Raw genomic sequence first — 20,549 nt, 5'->3', positions numbered from 1 at the left:
TAAAGGATTTAATTTTCTATGGAGGGACCTCTTAGTAGATATAACCTATGGAGGGATTAATTTTTATTTCATTTAGAGGATGCTATGTAGCACCACTAAAGGTACAGAAATAAAAGAAGGAGAAATAAATGGGAGAGCTCAAAATTGAGTTTTCTTTATGAGAGAAGACAGATAATGAATAGGAGGACAAGTGAGCAAGGGGGTGTCAAAGGAAAGATGGTACAAGGCTATGAAAGGAAGATGACATGCCCAGATTTAACAGAAAGACAATATGCCATGGGAAAGATCCACATAAGAGCTTTCAGAAGTCTGACAATAAGGGCAGTACAGAGTGAAACCAAGCAAACCCAGCGAGGATGAAGCTTTGAGAAAACAAGATTTGGGTTACTATTGGCGGGGGGGGGGGGGGGGGGGGGGGGGGGGGGGGGGGGGGGGGGGGGGGGGGGGGGGGGGGGGGGGGGGGGGGGGGGGGGGGGGGGGGGGGGGGGGAGAAGGAAAAGAAGGAAAGGAAAAGGGAGAGGAAAGGGGGGAAGGAAAGAGTGGAAGGAAAGGGGAGAGGGAAACGGGGGATGGAAAGAATCATTGCTGTAGCACCAGGCACTGGGCTAAGTGCTTTCTTATTTGCTCCACACGACTCTAAGGTAGGCTTTGTTATTCTCCCCATCTTAGTTGAGAAAACTGAAACAGACACAGATTAAGTGCCTTGTCCAAGTCATACAGTTAAGTCAATATGTGAAGATGGATTTGAACTCAGGTCTTCCTGCCTCCAGGCCCAGCACTCTGTGTACTATGGCACTATCTAGCTGCCTCAAGGAAGGCAAAAGGACAGCTGTCCCAATACCACTTTGGTTTGGGAGGCCCCTGATGCTCTATTTTTCAGCAATGATTATATACATTGCACAATGATGCCTTTGGACAGGGCCTCTTGCAACTGAGTTGTCCTGGGGTTTCAACTGTTATTAATCTTCCCCAGAATTGGGGTTCCAAGAGCAGATCTGAAGAAAGAGCACAGATGTCATAGAGGAGGTCCTAACAGAATTGGTCAATGAAGATGGCAAGAGGAAGACACAGAGTAGAACAATTATAATCTGGGAGATATAAGGTATTTTTCTACCCAACAAGATTAGTCAAGCAATTAGTCATTTACATCTTTGAAGAATCTGGTCCGAATGGACAGCTCAAGGGTAGGGAACCTGCGACCTTGAGGCCACATGTGGCCCTCTAGGTCCTCAAGTGCGGCCCTTTGACTGAATTCAAACTTCACGGAAACAGGATTTCTTCTGTGAAGTTTGGATTCAGTCAAAGGGCCGCACTTGAGGACCTAGAGGGCCACATCTGGCCTCAAGGGCCCCAGTTCCCCTGCCCCAGCGCTAGCCAGTGGTCAACCTTTGGCCAGCTTTATCTTTTCTGTATGCATACTCCAAGCCATGGCTTGGAATTTTTTATTTTTAAGGCAAGTATTGCAAACTATGTTTGGGGCAAATGGCACAAAAATCACGCTCCACTGGGGACGAGGGAGTAGATGAAACCCAGAACATTACATCCAGACCTCCCAGGACCACCACAATGGCAGTGCCGTGGAAGGGAAGAGTTCACTCCTGATTGCCATGTTGGAGCTTCCTATGTTAATTCATTATTCTTGCTAAATATTAAGCCCTGTTATGTCTATGCTGACGAAGGACTGAAATTACTTATCAGTGTTTCGGGGCAAAGTTCTTTGGCCACCCCCATGCAAGTTAGAGCTCTATTTGTGCTGGAGAGTTTCTATCCTTACTCACCAGCAAGTAACCCAGCCCAATTTTAAAACAAGAATGTCATCTAGTCCTTCAGCCATCTGTAATTTCTTACCTGCCCTCTAAGATCAAGTCTATCTACTGGCATACACCTTCCACCACTACTTGTATATACCTTCTTGTATTGTTCATCCTTCATCTTATGAAGTTTCTGATTTTCTTGCTCTTTAAGGGTGTTCTTAAGCACTTGACTTTTGGCCTGCAATGTGTAAAGCAGGACATTAGTATCACATGCTAAACATAGCAGCGAGCAATGAGCAATCTTAGTGGGAAGACGGTAGACTCTTAATAAACACTCTGATTACTGGATCAGCATACGAACAGACAAAAAGTGTCCTTTTAGGAGCGTTAAGAAAGGACAACATTGTATTTGAACTTATGTAGCCTTGCTTCAATGGGTGATTTTACAGTTCATTTAATTAAGCTTTAAAAATATCCCCTCAGAGATAAATTGATGTTCATTCATTCTACACATAAAAATCAGAGGCATAGAGAGGTTAAGCACTTTGCTCATGAACCCCTAGCCTGTGGATCCGTCAATATCAGAGGCAGGCAGTGGTGAAAATGGTGGATATTTTCTTGAGGAACTGACTATTCTGTCATTTGTGCCCTGTTAAGTGGTCTGTCCATTGGGGATGCTCTAAAGTAGGCCAATATAGCTAGGATATAGGGTGTGGGAAGGAGAATCATGTGGACTAAGAGGGATAGTTTCAGTGCCTTATCAAACATAATAACCATAAGTAGAGCCCTTTTTACATAGTTCCACGAGCAATTACACAATTTGAATGTTGCCTTAGCTGCAAAGAACCCAAAGAGAGCTTTATGGAAAGCTCCAAAGCTTGCTTACCAAGTTGTGGTCCTTAGTCAGGGCAGGGAGTCTCTGTATAAAAATAAGGGAAAAAACCCAAGCTTTAAAATTCTCCCTCAGTCCTAAGCCCTAAAAACATGCCACTAACATATCTACTCATTTGCACTCCCATTAAACAGTAAGTAACACAGAAACAAAGGCAGTCCCAACTGGTAAATTATCCTGAAAATTTTCCATTCAAAAAGAATGCCTTAATTTCCACCCACTTCCTACTTCTCCCTGCCTTTCCTCCACTCCCCCAAAAGGAGAATTTTAAATTACCATTCTTTTCATGTCCAAAGAAATGACTAGCACACATTTATTGGCATCACTTACAATCCAGCCTTTTTACATAGCACCTAGGACTGTCTAGCTCCCACAATTACCGTCACTATTAACATATATCATACGTCGATATGATATATTCATCTCACACACACATAGCAGTGATACATTAAAAACACATTGCAAAGACACCTTTTCTCTTGGGAAAATTGTACTGGACAGTTGGAGTCAGGGCTAAATGCTTCCAAGCCTGAGAAGCCACTAGTCTATTTCCCATATAACAACCTAGCCAATAATACTGAACGTCTACATCTTTCAAACTACAAGTTAATATTTCTGCTTTCAGTAAAACACAGAGGACATCAAGGAAATAGAGTAGACGTTCACTAAACATACCAATATCCTGCTAAAGTATGCGAAATGGTCCAGGATAGCATTTTCAGAGGTGTACCATGTATATGGATTAGATAAAACCAATGCAGGCAAATATGTATACACAGTTAACAGTATTGAGCACAAACTAATTATTGTCTAGAGGCAAGATGGAGTTCATAAGAAGCCAGTCTGCCCAATACACCTCCGTGATTTCTATTTAACAACTTGGAAGATTGTGTGGCACATACCCTAATCAATCCGCCACTGGAAATGCAGCTCAGGGAAGGATTGCTAATGCTTTAGAAGACAGGATTAAAATTCAGGATGATCTCATTAAATTGGAGAAAAGAGCCAAAATGAAAAGGGCAAGAACACATGGAATGTTCAGGTGTGCCAAGTGGCAAGGAATATGAAGGAGGCCCCAAAAGAAAACTACTACTACTACTACATGCCTCAGCCATCCTCACAGTTGCCCAAAATTCCAGATGGTAATGTCTTGAGCTTCTGCTCTCTTACTCCCATGCCCAGGTCTATAGGGTCATTGAGAAAGATCTCAGTAGGTATAGGTCATTGATTTCCTCCCATTATCCCCCCCCCCCCCCCCCCCCCCCCCCCCCCCCCCCCCCCCCCGCCGTTTAACAAACTCTTTCTCCTAAAGGAGAAAGGAAAGTAGGAAAGATATAAAAAAAGTTGAGTTGGGGAGTCACTTGGGACATTTACAATGACAATTCATGCATACTACACTTAACAATTGTCCTGGGGGATGCTGAAAATGAACGGTTCCCCACCTTCTAAAGGAGATTCCAACTAGCCTATTCAGTTTAAACACTGTAGCAGGCACCCATGCCCCCGAGCAATTAAGGCTAGTTTTTCCTTAAAAGGCATTGAAACCATTCTTGACACTTGAATGGCTCAGGGGACTAAAGGCTCAAGCTATTAACAGCACTTCTTTTTTTCCACCCAGGGACAAAAGTTCCAAGCAGTCTCTGATGCTTAGCTGATGAAGGGTAATGGGCCACTCAGTGGCGCAGGTGAATCAACTTGGGGGATCCTCAATCTGTACATCCTTGCTGGTTATTCTTTTTTCTGCTGTTCCTAAGCAAATTTCCTTTGTTAGCTATGAGTCTTATTTCTTCCAAATATTAAACTTGAACTACCAGGAGTCGAGCTCAGGCCAGAATAACTACACTGACTCAGAAATAGAAATCAGAAATGAATACGGTAATATGGAGGTGGTATACTTCTGGGAGCTCATCACCACTCTGAGGAAACGTCTCACAGAAGGAGAAGCTGCTTTCTTTCCTCGAACAGGATCACTCCAAAGTTTAAAAAAAGAAAAAGAAAACTTCAGGTTTTTTTCTGTTCAACTTTATTATCCCCTAAATTTTTAGCGTAACTAGCTATTATATGAAAGATACTAGAAAATGTGTTTTTTCTTAGTTCCTAAAGGAGTTCAGTCAGTCAAGAAAAAAAAAGAATCAAGCTGTCCCATGCCTTGATGTTTGAAAAAGGTCTTTCATGTAGTCATAAAGGTACAAATCTACAAATAATCCCCCTCAAAATGAGTAAATATACAAATATGTACCCATGTAGTTTTTACCCCCACTCCCCTCCAAAAAAATCTCTTAAAATTATCCCCTCTTATAACTTCTTCAATTAATAGCCCAAGCTCACTTTAATGATACAGGAGGTGTCATGAAACAGAGATTAACCTTTTTCTCTCACTAGTAATCAATGCTTATTGGCTGAGTGAAGTTCACTTTTCCTCTAGAAGAAGTGAAAGTTACCCAAGTTTGAGCTCCAGCAGAGCTGGAGCTTTCACTGTGATTCAACTCCCAAGCTCTCAATATTGTCCATCCACTGGGAGCCACAAGCTGGAGGCCATCACTATCTCTGTCATCATCAAGTCTCTAACAACTAGCCCCTGCAAGCCACATGGGGGGATATACAGACACACTCCAAGTATTAGCTTGGCAACTGTAAATCTCCAAAGGGTATCTCATCTTCAGTCTCTAAGCCACTTGACAGGCTTACTGCTAAAATCATGTCTCTATGGATAGACCAGCCAATCTCATCCATGGCCATGGAACTGTTAATAACAACTGTATCATTAGAACCCAGAAGTACTCTCTTGGGGGTTCTACCACAAAAAGGCTGGTACCTTCAGTAAATCATGGCCAAGACAAAATGACAGGTCAAAATGCTACCCAACCAGGAAATTAATTCTCCAAAAGACCATTTCACTCTGCAGTTATGAGGGTATCATTCTGGGCTTCAGTAAATGACCTGCCCAGAGTCACACCAAACTAAAAGCTATTTCTGAAGAATAAACTAAAGATACTTTACAATTGCCACAACTTGATCACAAATATCAGTGAGGGAGATAGGAGGTGTTTTTAAGCCCATAAGGGAAGAGCATGCAATTCCCTGGGGGTCACAGTTTAAGACCTTAAAGTCCATTGTCCCACATAGTCCTCCAATGCTCAAGATGGAGCATTCTGCCTCTCCAGGGTTCAACCATGGAAGAATTCCTAATTGGTAGAGACTCATGAAACATGCTGCCTGTGATGCTGCAACCCACTTACCCAGGTTGTGTATTGCATGCCAGGAAAAGAAGTTTGACGGGAGCTTCTGGTAGGGGCCTTTGGTTCCGGGCTACTCAAGAATTCAGAGGATTTGCTGACAATATAAATAGATTTGTTAGTTCTTTTAAGGGGAGGGCAAGATAGAAAACAACACCACATTTTTATTGCACCTTTGGATCTCAGCCTGAACTTTTATTGAGCGATGACTAAAAAAAATATCATAGGCAGAACAAAAGGTTAGGCTGAGAACAGAGCAAAGCAGAAAATCAAAACATAGTGATGTTGTGGTTATAAGTTGTTCCTGAGGACAGTTTAGTTTGAAATTTTCAGCGCTTGTTTAGTGATATGTGAATCCATGATTATTCCAATCTCTTCAACTCTGCATTGCTGATATGGAGATTAATGCTCTTTCTGGTTCTCCTCCTTCTGGTATCTGATTTCCTATATGGACACAAAGCCAGGCACTTGGACTTCCATCTCATCTGGAGAGAGAGATTAATCTACTATTCCAGCTCAGGTTCTCTATTAAGCATCATTCTACCTGCCTGGGGCCACTTTTCCTTCTATGGCTTTTCCCCTCTGCCTCTCAGTGTTGAAGTGTAGGGGGAAGGGGGAATAAAAAAAAAGGTAGAGTAAAAGGTGAAGTGACGTAAAAGGTAAAATAAAAGGCTAATTATCCAACCCCTATCCAAAGCAGGAATAGCTAGCTCTGTTGTCAGGATGTCCACGATCATCCCATAGATCTACCTGTTACCATTGTAAGAGCATAATTTTCAGTCTTTCATACTTCCATTTACAGGGGGCGGGGAACCTGCAGCCTCAAGGCCACATGTGGCCCTCCAGGTCCTCAAGCACAGCCTTTGACTGAATCCAAACTTCACAGAATAAATCCCCTTCATAAAAGGATTTGTTCTGTAAAACTCGGACTCAGTCAAAAGGCCACATGTGACCTTGAGGCTGCAGGTTCCCCACCCCTGAGTATCCTCAGTTTTAATAAGCTCTTTATTATTCCCTCACTCCTCAAATTACCATATACATCCACTTATCTGTTTAGAAATCATATTTTCTTTGGTCTATCTCCCTTCTCCCCCTAAAACATAAGACCCTTGAGGGCAGGGAGTGTTGTCTTGTTTCATCTTTGTATCCCTAGGATCTGGCAGTGTCTTGAACATGGCAAGCTAGGGGATAGGGACTGTAACTTCCAAAGCAGATTTGCACTTTCTCAGTTTACAGTCTTACAGAATTGCCAAGGGCACAGAGAAGTAACTTGCCCAGTTACGGAGCCAGGATGTGCCAGAAGTAAGAGTGTAATTCAGGTCTTCCCAATTCTGAGGCTGACTTTTTAAAAAAAAAATTGTTTGTTTTTAGTTTTCAACATTTACTTCCACAAGTTTTTGAGTTTTAAATTTTCTCTCTCTCCCTCCCCAAGATAGAGTAAAATCTGATGTAGGCTCTACATACACATTCATATTAAACATTTTCTCATTAGTCATGTTGTAAAGAAGAATTAGAACCAATGGAATGAACCATGAGAAAGAAGAAACAAAAGAAAATAAAACAAAAAACAGAGACAGCAAATGGTATGCTTCAATCTGCATTCAGACTCTGTAATTCCCTCTCTGGATGTGGATAGCATTTTCTATTATGAACCTTTTGGAGTTGTCTTATAATCTTGCATTGCTGAGAAGAGCCAAGTCTATCAAAGTCAGTCATCGCACAATGTGGCTGCAACTGTGTACAATGTTCTCCTGGTTCTGCTCATTTCACTCCGCATCAGTTCAAATAAGTCTTTCCAGGTTTTTCTGAAGTCTGCCGGCTCATCATTTCTTACAATGTAATAGTATTTCATTACATTCATATACCACAACTTGTTCAGCCATTCCTCAATTGATGAGCACCCCCTCAATTTCCAATTTTTTGCCACCACAAATAGAGCTGCTATAAATATTTTTGCACATGTGGGTCCTTTTCCTGTTTTTATGATCTCTTCAGGATACAGCCTGACTCTCTTTTCTCCATACTAAAAGGCCTCTTTCTCTCCAAGCCTATTGCTTCTTCATTCTCGCATCTCCCTTATTTTGTCAAGTCAATAACGAAATGGGCTTCCAGTTATTACTTCAAGCTCCCACTTCCACTTCCTTAGACTGGGTAAGAGTGTTGAACCTGAATTAGGAAGATCAAAGAGTTCAAATCCTGCCTCAGACACTTATTAACTATGTGACCCTGCACAAGTCACTTAAAGCCTCAGTTTCCTCTTCTATAAAATGGTGATAATAGCATTTATTTCATACGGTTGTTATGAGAATTAAATGAGATAACACACGTAAGCTTTCTAACCCTTAAAGTGCTATATAAATGCCAGCTATTGGCATCATCATCCTTATTATTGTCATTCTTCTTTGCCACTAAGAAAAAGAAAAGCAGAGGCAGTAGGATTTATCATCTATGAACTCACCCCATTCTTCAATTCCTACATCCAGGCATTCTTCATCTCGTGTTCAAGCGGCTCAAACTGGTTCCTTATCAGTTTTCTAGGTTCCATTCTCTTTTTCTTCCCCTTTAATGCTACAGACTAATATACAGGTCTGACCTTCCCAAGTGATAAAAGAAAAAAAATCCAAAAACAAGCACAAGATAGCTTGTCAAAAGCAAACGAGAAATTAGAAATAAAACAAAGTGCCAGCATCATTCCAAATAATTACTTAACAGGAAGATGGCATTCAAACAACGTAAAAGGATTGAGCTATGAGGGAACTAATAGTGAAAGGAAGTATATGACTCTGAAGAATACAGGGATAAGTCAGCTGAGACCAGCAGCCTTTCAGTTTGTCTACGATTACTTATCTCATCCAGGATAGACAAGGAGACAAATGGAGTTGTGGAGTCAGGAAGCTGCCCCACTGTCTGTGGCTTGATGAAGTCATCAGTCAACAGCTTTTTTTGGTTTTGTGGGATTTTTTTTCAAAGAGTTACCAGAGGTTTGCAATGAGATTGCTGACTGACTATCCTTGGTTGGGTACAGACCAAAAGAGAAAATAATATGGAAGAAATTCAATGATAATCAAGGAAGGAACCCCAGACAAAGTCAAACATCCCAGCAATCGCCAGGGACCAGGGATTTTTTGCTACTGAGAAGCCACTAAATGGGTAGAGAACCTTCATCTAATGACACTGCCCTGGGCCATACTGCTGAATTTCAGGATGACCGTAATCCCATGAGACACACTGGGTAAAATTTTGAAACTGTAAGGCTGAAGGTGGCACATAGGCAGGCTCCACACTACCTTCTGATAGATGGGTTAGTTGGTGCAATGGTCTCAATCCAAGTGTCTCATTCTCCTCTGGAGATAAGGAGGTAGAAAAGGTGGGTGGGGTCACAAATAGATAAATGATCAAAGGATATGAAGAAGTAGTTTTCAAAGGAAGAAATCAAAGTTATCAATAATCACATGAAAAATGCTCCAAATCACTAATGATTAGCAAAATGAAAATTAAAGCAACTCAGATTGGCAAAGATAAAAGAAGAAGATGACAGGTATCAGAGGGATTGTGGGAAAACAGGCACATTAGTGCATTATCAGTGAGGCTATGAATTGGCTTAGTCATTTTGGAAAGTGATTTGAAGCTATGCTTCAAAAGTCACTATGTTCTTCATACTCTTTGATCCAACGATAGCTCTAGTAGGACCTATAGCCTCAAAGAGATCAAAGAAAAACAGAAATTTTCATAGGAGCTCTAGTCTGGGAAAAAAAAAATTATAAACCTAGGGAATGGTCACCTATTGGGGAGTGGCGAAACAAATTCTGGTTTATGAATGGAGTAGAATATTATTGCACGATAAGAAATGGCAAAAATGGACAATTCCAGAGGAAAATGAGATGGCATCTCTGAGATGATGAGAGGGAAGTGAGAATAAGGAGGAAAGCAATTAATACAATGAAAACATAATAAAGAAAAACAACTCTAAAAGACTGGAACTCTGATTGACCATGATTCTAGAGTTCTAAAGGTGGAATATTGACGAGGTCAGGAGTGCTGGGACCCTGAGAATGCCAAGGCAGAGTTGCCTGGAACAAATTCACACACTCAAGCCTTCTCTTAGTCAAGTGGCAAAAAGTATATTGTAACACTTTGGCAAAAGCAGGCAAGGGTCCTTAGGCAATCTTCCAGTTAGTGAAGATGATGCTGGGGCTCATAAGGAAAAGGGGCCAGGGAAGATGCCAAGAATTCTAATTAGGTAATCCAGGGGTCCAGGTGCCCTTTGGGAACAGGCACCTATGAACTATGGATGGGAAAATGCAGGCAGTCTGCAGAGATAACTTTGTTGATAACAGATATTGAAGGAGTAAGCGGACGCATGGACCTTGGGGATGTGGCACGAGGGAGAGTCCTTGGGCCAGCCAGGGACAAAAATCGTTGGGCCAGGCACCTGTGTCTATTCTGATAAGAGAATGGATTCTGCAATAAGAAAAGCTTTTTTCACAGGGCAGGTGCCTACTAAGAAACTGGTAGGCTTCCAGAGACATGATCTTAGGGCTGGGGCCGGAGCATCCCACCAATACGATCACCACATCCTGACAAAAGTGATAGATTTAACATGCAGAATGATACGTGGCAACGTGGGTCTTTTTAAACTATATTTGTTACGAAGGTTTTCTTTTTCTTTTTTTATTGTGCAGTGGGGGAGGTGAAGCAGAGTGGGAGGAAGTAAAGACAGGCTTGCTAATTTTATGTGAATGGTTTTTGTTGTTGCTGTCACTGTTTCAATTGTGTCTGACTCATCGTGACCCCACTTGGGGTTTTCTTGACAGAGACACTGAGGTGGTTTGCCATTCCCTTCCCCAGCTCATTTTACAGATGCAGAAACTGAGACAAACAGGGTTAAGTGGTCACACAGCTAATAAGTGTCTGAGGCTGGATTTGAACTCATGGAGATGAGTCTTCCTGAATTCAGACCTGGCACTCTATCCATGGCATCACCTAGCTGCCCTTAATGCTAATGCTAAAAATAAAGAAATTAAGAGATTTTTTTTAAATTAAAGAAAAAAGAAAATGGAGGTAGGGACAGAAATTCCACATGATTCTCCCTCCCTCCTTAACAAATCATAACCTTAGAGAAAGAAGAATAGAGAGGGTAGAATGACACCATGTCATCGCACTAGAAGAATGTTCTTCTAATCCAAAAGATGCCTGTAAGCAGAATGGTAGATTCCTCTTCAACTGTCCTTAAGGCACTTGGAATCTAAAGAGTTCCCCTTGGTTCAGTTCTATTCCCCACAACCTCAGACCCACTCTGGAACCTAATGGGTTTTGGTTCTTTTTTTTTTGAGGGGGGGAAGGCAGGGCAATTGGGGTTGACTTGCCCAAGGTCACACAGCTAGTAAGTGTGTCAAGTGTCTGAGGCCATATTTGAACTCAGGTCCTGACTCCAGGGCTAGTACTCTACTCACTGTGTCACCCAGCTGCCCCTTTGGTTCTTCTTTTCTGATGGGACTAGAAAGGTGAAAAAGTGGGAGGTGGAGGGAAGAACAAAGCCTGTACCTGCCAGACTGAAAGGTTGTCACATGGCATTCATATAATACTTGATTTCTGTCTGTATCTAAATGATACTAAGTTAAAACAGGCATAGATAGCCGATTTAGTGAAACTCTACCCACGTGTCCATTCAGACAGGCCAAAAGAGAGCAATCAGCTTCCCAGCAGACAGACATACATAACAAAGACAGGAATGTAGACCGAATAGATGGAGAACACCTGCCTGGCCTCCTACATGTCTATCTTTTGGTTTAGTTCAAATTCGGGCCCAGTTTTCCATCCCAGAGAGGCTCTTGGGAATATCTAAAAAGCCTCTAACACTCAATTACTATAAAACAGAAGGCTTTGAGTAATGCCCAGACATGGAGAGCAAAAGTGAAAGTCCTAATCTTAGTCTGAAGACACTCTGCCTGGCTTTTCTCCACTGGGTGTGGTAGTTTTGACTAAAGAGCTGTAAGCCTGCCCACATCAGGGAGAGGGTCTAGCCATGAGATCCTAGCAAACTGAAGCCGAGATGACTATTTCGTATTTCAACAAATGACTTTGCTTTGTACTATTGGGAAGGTCGGGGTTAAATCAAACCTCTGCCTTATAAGAAAAAAAAAACATAAACAAGTCAGTGGGGTTCTGTGAGCTATTGTTTTGAGTGTATGGGGAAAGAATACCTTGAAAATGAGGTTGCTATTTTAGGGGGCCCAGGTGCTATCCAAGCAAGCAACACTGTGAGCCCTGAAGAAACACATGCATTCTGATCGTTTCACAAACAAGCACAGCGGTTATAAGTAACACCCTGACATCCTCAAAGTTAGGGCCTTTTTCTAAATTAGCATGTGATTTGGGGGTGCCTAATACAGCAGACATGTCTTTCTCAGAGAGTGGCTAGGTGGCACAGTGGATACAGTGCCAGGTCTGGAGTCAGGAAGGCTCACCTTCCCCAGTTCAAATCTGGCCTCAGACACTTACTGGCTGTGGGACCCTAGGCAAGTCACTTAACTGTGTTTGCCTCAGTTTCCTCATCTGTAAAATGAGCTGGAAAAGAAAATGGCAAACCACTCCAGTATCTTTGCCAATAAAATCCCAAATGGTGTCAGGAAGAGTCAGACACAACCAAACAACAGCCACAAAATGTGCTTCTAAGAGTTCTTCAGAAAACAACTTAGAAACATTGAGAGAAATCATGTAAAAAATGATCTAATTATCAGAATAGGAATGATTATTTTTTAATCTTTCACCTAAAATTTGTTCGGGGCTTCTTCATGATTTCGTTTTGGTCTGTTTCTTGGTCTAGACCTAGAATTTCATCAAAGTAGGGAACTCCCAACGTGGAAACACATTTCATCAATCCAGATGAGCAACCTGAAGTGCTTCACTTGCCCACAGTCACAGAGCTGGTATGTACGTACGTATGTATGCATGCATGTATCCAAGGCTTGCCCTGAATCCAGATCTTCCTGATAGGCTAGTTCTTTTTGCACTGTGTCACCATGCCTGAATTGAGATAAATCAACCGAAAAAAAATCAGCTGTAGGAAAAAAAAATGCTTCTGAAAGAGGGACCCCTGAAGCACAAGGACAAGATGCTTGCTCGGTCAAGCAGCACAGAAATCCAGACGGACGCTGAATATTTTCTATTTGACAAAAAAGACAGAACACTGGACCTTGGACCATAAGGCATTAAAGGAAGAATTATTAAGTGTTAAAACAATGCTTAGAAATATAGTTACTAATGGAGCCCTCACTAGAGCATAGATTCTTTGAGCTAGAAGGGAACTAAAAGGTCATCAGATCCAACCTTGCCCTTTCTATTTTCCAGCGGAAAATAAAAGTAATGCCCAGACATGGAGAGCAAAAGTGAAAGTCCTAATCTTAGTCTGAAGATACTCTGCCTGGCTTTTCTCAGCTGAGTGTGGTAGTTTTGACTAAAGAGCTATGAGCCTGTCCACATCAGGGAGAGGAGAATCGACATGACTTGCCCAAAGTCACCCAGGTGGTAAATGGCAATGGAGTTTGAACCCAGTGAGGATTTAATCCTCTGATTTCCAACCCAGTGTTCTGTCCACACTACCCCTCGGATGGGTCCAGTAGGCAGTGGGTAGTCTGCATCTGAATATTCACAATGGTCATGTTTTGAAGCCCAAAAAGGTTCTTGTGATTCCATTTAAAAATGTACTTTCTTCAAATGTAGGATCCAACATTGCTTAGCTCTTCTGCTCTCCAACAACCCCACAAATCAAACATACACATCATTCATTTATCAAAAATAATGTATTAAAAAACCTGGCATATGAATAAGTCTGTGGTGAAGGTAAAAGACCCATTCACTTCCTTAGCTACAAAGGACCTCATTGACTCAACTACCCCCAAGGGCATGATGCTTTCCAACAGTCACATTATTACTTTTTTTCTCTTTGAAATAGATATGTAAGAGCAAGAGAAAGGGCATACAGAAAACTGCCGCCAAGGCAAAGAACGTTCCCTGACAGGAAGATTTAAGAGTAATCTGTGAAATGGCACCCATCCTCTAGAGCAGGGGTGGGGAATCTGTGGCCTTGTAGGTCCTGAAGAGCAGACCTTTGACTGAAACCAAATTTCACAGAACAAAAACATGCAATAACAATACAAGGAAGATATTATTAAGTGGGGCTGACCCTAAGTGTTAAAACACTATTTAGATTATTGAAGGGTAAGGTGCTCAAGGAAGACCTCATGGAGGAAGGGAGAGACTGGAGTTGAAACCTCAGGGATGGCTGAGTTTTGCTTAGGTATCATGGAAGTATCACTGGTCTGAGGTTCAAGTCTCCATTCTGACATTCTGGATTGTCAGAGTATATTTACCCAGGCCTCACCTATAAAACAGGGATAATTATATTTATGCCATCTATTCATGGGGAGGTAGTGAAAAAAATCTCCAATTTTTAAGGAGCTATACCATATACTTGAAAGGTATTGTTATTGACCAAAAGAAAGAGAAAAGGATCACTCCACGTAAGATGCAAAAATGTAAGCAAAAGTTTAGTGTGGGGTTGGTTTTCAGTCATGTCCAACTCTTCATCTGGGATTTTCTTGGCAAAGATACTAGAGTGGTTTGCCTTTCTTCTCCAGCTAATTTTACAGATGAGGAAACTGAGACAATTAGAGTTAAGCGACTTGCTCAGGGTCATTTAGCTAGTATATGTCTGAGGCCAGATTTGAACTCAGAAAGATGAGTCCTCCTGATTTCAGAAGCAGTACTCTATCCACTGAGCCACCTAGCTGTCCTGAAAAGGCTCAGTAGAGCAAACTATATAAGGTTGCATAGAACTCCAAGAGCTATAACTAGAACAGTCTAGGTATGGAAAGGACAAAGATATAGGCCTGAGGATTCAAAAGTTGTGTTTCAGAGAAAGAGACTTCTTTGGCTGGTTCAGAAGGTTTATGCTTACAAGAGAAAGAGACAAGGTAAGGTGGAATCTGATACTGAAAGTCCTTGAAAGCCACCTTGAAGACTGAACTTCATTCTGGAGGACCCCGAATGGCAGACTTAGGAGACCATCACTTACAAATATTGGGAATCTACTGAAGGTTTCTGTGCAGAGAATGAAAAGTGCCACTTTCAGGAAGAGGAATCTGGCAGAGAGAGGGATCTATCCTGGAGGCAACAAGCTCAGGACGGAGGCCATGCCAAAAGCAAGGACGCCAAGAATGCAAACTTCTTAAGGACGATAGCTTGGTTTTAGCTCATATTTGTAGCATGAGGCCCTGCAGATGGGACGGCTTAAAACATTAAAAACTGAATTAGATGGTTACTGTAATAATCCATGTAGGAGGTGGTAAGAACCTATACTAGGGTAATGGCAGTGGGGATGCAAACATTCAAGAGACCTTTAGAAGGCAGAATTAGCAAGGCTGGGCAATTTGGCTAAGAACATCAACATGTCAGCATGCAGGCTGCTGAGATTGAGATTTAAGTCCCCAGCCCCATTTTTCTTATGGGAGGTGCAGAGGTGTTCTCAATAAAACCACTCTGAGTGGAACATAAAAGAGGTCAGTGGTTTCATTAGCAGAGTAGAGAAAGTTATAAATAGTCTGACTTTCTACTCACCTTATTTCTGAGAATTATAAAATGTGAGATTGGATTCAAGCTTAACATATGGATAAGGGATCAATTTAGCCCTTAAGTACTTTCAGGAAGCTCCCATGAAGGGTAATATAAGTTTTGTGAGCATATCTGAAGGCAAAATTTGGCAACCAGCATGCATATTCAGCAGAACTTGCTGGACTCAGAGTTCAAGGAAGCCAAAATAGATGAGAACCTGATCTGAACTAATCATCTAATTATTCAAATGGAAATAAAGGGTACTCATGCAGTAAAAGCCAATGAAATGGATAAGGTTTCAGCAAGTATTATCAACATACATGAGTGAGAAGGGAAATCTTTGAGAGTTTAGACAATTCAATACCCCTAACACAACCATCTCCACTCCAGAAAAATGCTAGCAATCCTATATTTGCGATACTAGTAATTTTCACTATCATTGATATATGGCATGACAAAAGTAATAGGGGCTAGAAAGACCTAGGTTCAAACCTTGTCTCTGACATACACTAGGAGTGTGACCACGGACAGGTCATAGTCAAGTCCTTTCAGTGCCCCTAAACATCTCTCTAAGACCCCAAGTTACTGATGACTTACAATTCTCTAATGATGAAAGTAGTTTTCATACTGGGAGTTCTGGTCCAGACAAAATAAAAATAATAGTCAAATGGACCTGTAGACTCATACGTGGATGCTTCTGCCAACAATGTGTACCATAATTCATCCATTCCTGTCTCTTTTGTGCTACCCATGCCTCCTCATGAGCTCAGCACAACGGATCTACCCAAGGTGCTAGCAGCCTTCCCTGCCTTCCCTTGTCATCGAGGATACCAGTGGAGTACATGGGAACCCACTATCCTCACTCTTACCCCATGGGCAGCCCATCTTTTGTGTTCATGCATTTCTTTGACAACATCCTTCCTTTATTCTAAATTTTCTTAATAATTCTTTCTTTGTTATACATAGCAGACTGCTTACAGCCACCATACCACTCTCCATTGCCTTCTTAATCATACATATTGGAAAAAGGACAAGTCTTTATTTACTCCTAATTTCTGTCTATAAAAAACTTTTAGGAACTCTTGTTTATGCCATAAGTTCCACATATGTTCCTATAAGTTCCACATATGCATTGAAAGCATCCTTCACAGGGATATTAGTGGGAACAGGACCACATCTTTGCTATCACACAATGGACCAAAAGAGATAAATCAAGATCCCACTGAACTGATTTACTTGATACAAAAATAAGCTGGTTCAGTAGAGCAAAACATCACTTTAATGGCTCTCTTCCAAGGTTTCTCCCACACATACAGCAAAATTATTCAAGATTCCTTGAAAGTTATAATGGAGATAATTACTTTTTCCAAGGATCATTAATAGCAGGTGAGCAATAAAACTCAGAGACCTATGCTCCCCAAAGGTGTTCACCATTGAATTGGGGGAATCCATTGCAGGATTCAAGTTAAAGAGGGATTATCTATAGATTTTGAAGTCTTCCAGATGTTCTCATTTTTGGACATTATCCTGATTAGATCAAGCCCTGAGACACAATAGAGCCTCCTGGAAAAAATTCAAGTTGAAGAGAAATTACCTATAGATCTTGAGGTCTTCCAGATGTTCTCATTTTTGGGCAACACCCTGATGATTGGATCAAACACTATAGAGTCTCCTGGAAAAGATTTAAAACCCCATTTATAACCCCTAACCATCTACACAAGAAAAACCAAGTCGATAAAGAATGCCTATTGTCCAGATTACAACACAGATGGACAATGGAGAGATCTCATCCTTCAGTGTGTGGGTGTATGAGTGTTTATTTCAGATATTATTAGCCCCACTTTACAGATAAGGAAATAGGCTCAGAGCAGTTAAGTGATACAGCTAGCTGTCACACAGCTAGTGATATTTAAGGCAGTGTTTAAATTCAGATCAGCCTCACACCCAAGTCCAATAGTATGTTCCAAAAATTCATTTGTAAATCAGTTGTTGGGGACTCAACGCATTTTTTCCACAAGGAAAATAAAGTTATAAATGGTACATTAAATGCTGCAATATTTATTTTATATCCATTTATGTTTATTTCACTGTATCTACTATGCCACATGATCAGTTTATCATTAACTGAAAAATGTAGAGAACATAAAATACTATAATAGATGTTTGTTGATTATAGAAAAGCATTTGCTTCAGCAGAAGAAAATGCCATGTTTCTCATCCATATATAAAATCATTCAATATTCCTTAGAAAATATGACAGAAATAACCCTGCTCAATGACCCTGATAGCAGACATCAAGCAAGTCATAAAATAAGGAGATGTATGCTTGCCAAAGGTATTTGCCACCGTGATGGAAGAGAACCAGCACAAAGTCAAAGTAGATGGAGGTCCTCCATATGCTGCTGTTTACAGGTGACACTGTACTGATTGCAGTAACCCCAGAATGTCACAAAGCCTCCTGCAAGAATCTCAAATTATTCAAAAGAGTTTTGCTTGTCCAGCTACACTAGAAAGACCAGCCTCTTAAAAAAATCCCTAATTGCATGTGCTTTATTATTTAGAGATGAAAAGGCTTATCAAAGACAACAGGATTATATGTAAGAGATATATGAAATGAATCAGCAGAATCAATGCTCCCCTTCATAAACTCATTGGCCTAGACAGACTGGCCTGACAAAAACAACATTTCATTTCCTGCTTTTGCACGGGTGGTCCCCATTGTGTCTAGAATGCTCTTTTTCCTCACCTCTGCCTCACTGAACTCCTAGCTTCCTTCAAAGAACAGATCAGAGGTCACTTCCAACGTATCATTTGTTCTTCCTGTTCAAGTGATCAATTCAGTGATTACTTCATGACTGCATAGCAGGAAACTCTTTAGCATTGAGTCATAAGTGTCCCTGGAGTCTGTAGAAGTTCCCAGGGGGCCTCTGGTACATGCTCCCTGGGATGGCTCCAATAGACCCATGCATGCTCCAACTCTTTCTACACCTCTATGTGGGACAAACAGTACAGATGGCAGTGAGTCGGGTCCAGAGGTGGCTAGGAGGAAGGAAACAAGCTGGATTGCTTTAAGGAAATTACAAAGCTCCTTTACAAAAACACAAGCTTCTCATGAAAGCAAAAGGATACCTTTTAAAACTAACATCCTACCAGTGTTGCTATCAGGCAACAAGACTTAGAATACAACTGGCACCAAAGGATTAACAAATTTCACAGAAGGCAATAGATAGGTACATGGTAGATGTGGGTAGCCTGGAGCAGTTAACCAATGAGTAACAATGAAAAGAAGATGTACTGGTCGTATGCCAAGAACAAACAATGTCAGGCAAAGAATCAAAGTATTCCACTGGTGCCTGTATTGTTAATACAATGGGAGAATTGTTAATACAACTTGAAGATCTTCCCATCCATTAATAGGCCAATGTGACCTGAGTCACATGAGCCTGTGGTGGGAGGAGCTTGCTGAATGGGTGGAGCAGGAAGGGGTGGAGTAGAGTGAGAGGAGGTGAGACAGAGCAGTCAGAGATGGGAAGGAGAGAGCAGGCAGAGAACTAGTGTGAGTGAGAGAAGGAGGAATTTTGCTTCAGGGTGTTTGTGGGAAGGCCCTAACAGGGGGAAGGCTTGGGGATGGTGGTGCCTCCTGCATTGATAACATATATAGATTTCTTTGTTGCTATGATGGATTTGGCTTTCTGGTGTTTGAATAAATGTTTTGGTTCTGCCTTCAATGAAGAGAGTCTATTATATTTTGTGATTCAGAACTATGCCGGCATATTCATAGCCGCCGTAGGCAGTGTGAATATTGCGCTGGTGCTACAGTCCCCCTGAAATATCAGGGGAAAGTAAGCAAGTTCTCTAGAATGTTGGAAGGACCTCCTGTTGCAAAGTTAGGAAAGGATATGGACAAGAGTCACAAAGGACAAGCAGGCATAGATGCATTGTCAATTGATCTGTACCATTATAGGAAACTCACAAATGGATCACTGAGATCCATTTGAGTATATCCATTATGGCACCTCTAAGTTCCTGACGCTGATGAAATCACAAATCTGTAGTGTCCTCCACCAAAAAAAAAGATTCTTCCCAAGTATTCCACATCAGTCATTTTTATCCAGGATGAGGGGGAAAAATTATTTTGATCTTCACCTGTGTAACTTTCTTTCCTACTTAGCTACAAGTTATCCAATCAAATGAGAGAATTAAGTTCAGGCTTACTTGGGGAAAAGGTCATTTTTACTCAATGAGAGGACATCTCCAGAGTAGCTACACTGCTCAGTGCCTGCATGAAAAGTTAGAAGAGAGCCCCAAATCTATTCTGAATTGATAAGCAAGTTGTCAACCCTTGCTGGGAGTCCCATCCTCAGCTATGGTCACCTTTTCCTAAAAGGAGATTGAAAAACATCCACAGATGGATGATTAGGCTATTTATATGCTGTCAAATTTCCATTATCTGTGATTTCACAACACTCTGGCTCATGACCCAGGTGGAACTTCCCCACCTGCCTGCAAATAAGCTAGACACAGACTATTAAGAGGTGACTGTATTTGTTACAACATACAAGCGAAAAGATGGCAAGAACTAAGCTTATCCAGCCGAAAGGATAGTTGACATTTTGAAGGATGCTAAAAACCCAACAAATCCCTGTTAACACACTCCCAAAATAAGGGTTACTGACTACAAGTAACATTTGGCCATTTTTTTTAATAATACTACCATACACTTATATAGGAAAAGTAATGTGGTGAGAAGATAAAGAGAACCTACCTCCCCCTCAGTTCAGGTCTTGACTGACACATATTAGTTGGGTAAACATGAACAAGTCCCTGAATCTCTTATTGCCTCTAGGAAATTCTAAGAATAAATTATAGATGAGTCAGGGACCTTTATCAGTAACGGGAGTTTCCACACCAATTAAATCACAGGTCTAGATAGGAGAAAATTTTTTAAAAAAAGAATATTTGTATGGCACTTTAGAGTTTATAAAGGGTACTTCTGCTTCTACTGAATCTTTTGATGCTTCCATCAATCCTGTGGAAGTGGGGAAAATAATCATT

General features: G+C 41.2%; 1 protein-coding gene across 1 annotated transcript in view; it reads right to left on the bottom strand.

Annotated features, from left to right (window-relative positions):
* Window positions 1-20,549, bottom strand: part of EPSTI1 (epithelial stromal interaction 1) — a 118,756-nt gene that overhangs the window by 36,489 nt on the left and 61,718 nt on the right. Inside the window, exons 7-9 of the mRNA XM_036757063.1 lie at window positions 5,886-5,979; window positions 2,641-2,673; window positions 1,909-1,992 (exon numbers count right to left, since the gene is read on the bottom strand). Coding sequence (XP_036612958.1) covers window positions 1,909-1,992; window positions 2,641-2,673; window positions 5,886-5,979 — 211 coding nt within the window. The remainder of the gene's footprint in view (window positions 1-1,908; window positions 1,993-2,640; window positions 2,674-5,885; window positions 5,980-20,549) is intronic.

Source organism: Trichosurus vulpecula, chromosome 4 (assembly GCF_011100635.1).
Source record: "Trichosurus vulpecula isolate mTriVul1 chromosome 4, mTriVul1.pri, whole genome shotgun sequence".
Taxonomy (NCBI): Eukaryota; Metazoa; Chordata; class Mammalia; order Diprotodontia; family Phalangeridae; genus Trichosurus; species Trichosurus vulpecula.
Note: the sequence above shows the minus strand (reverse complement) of the source record. Positions and strands in the feature narration are given on the sequence as shown.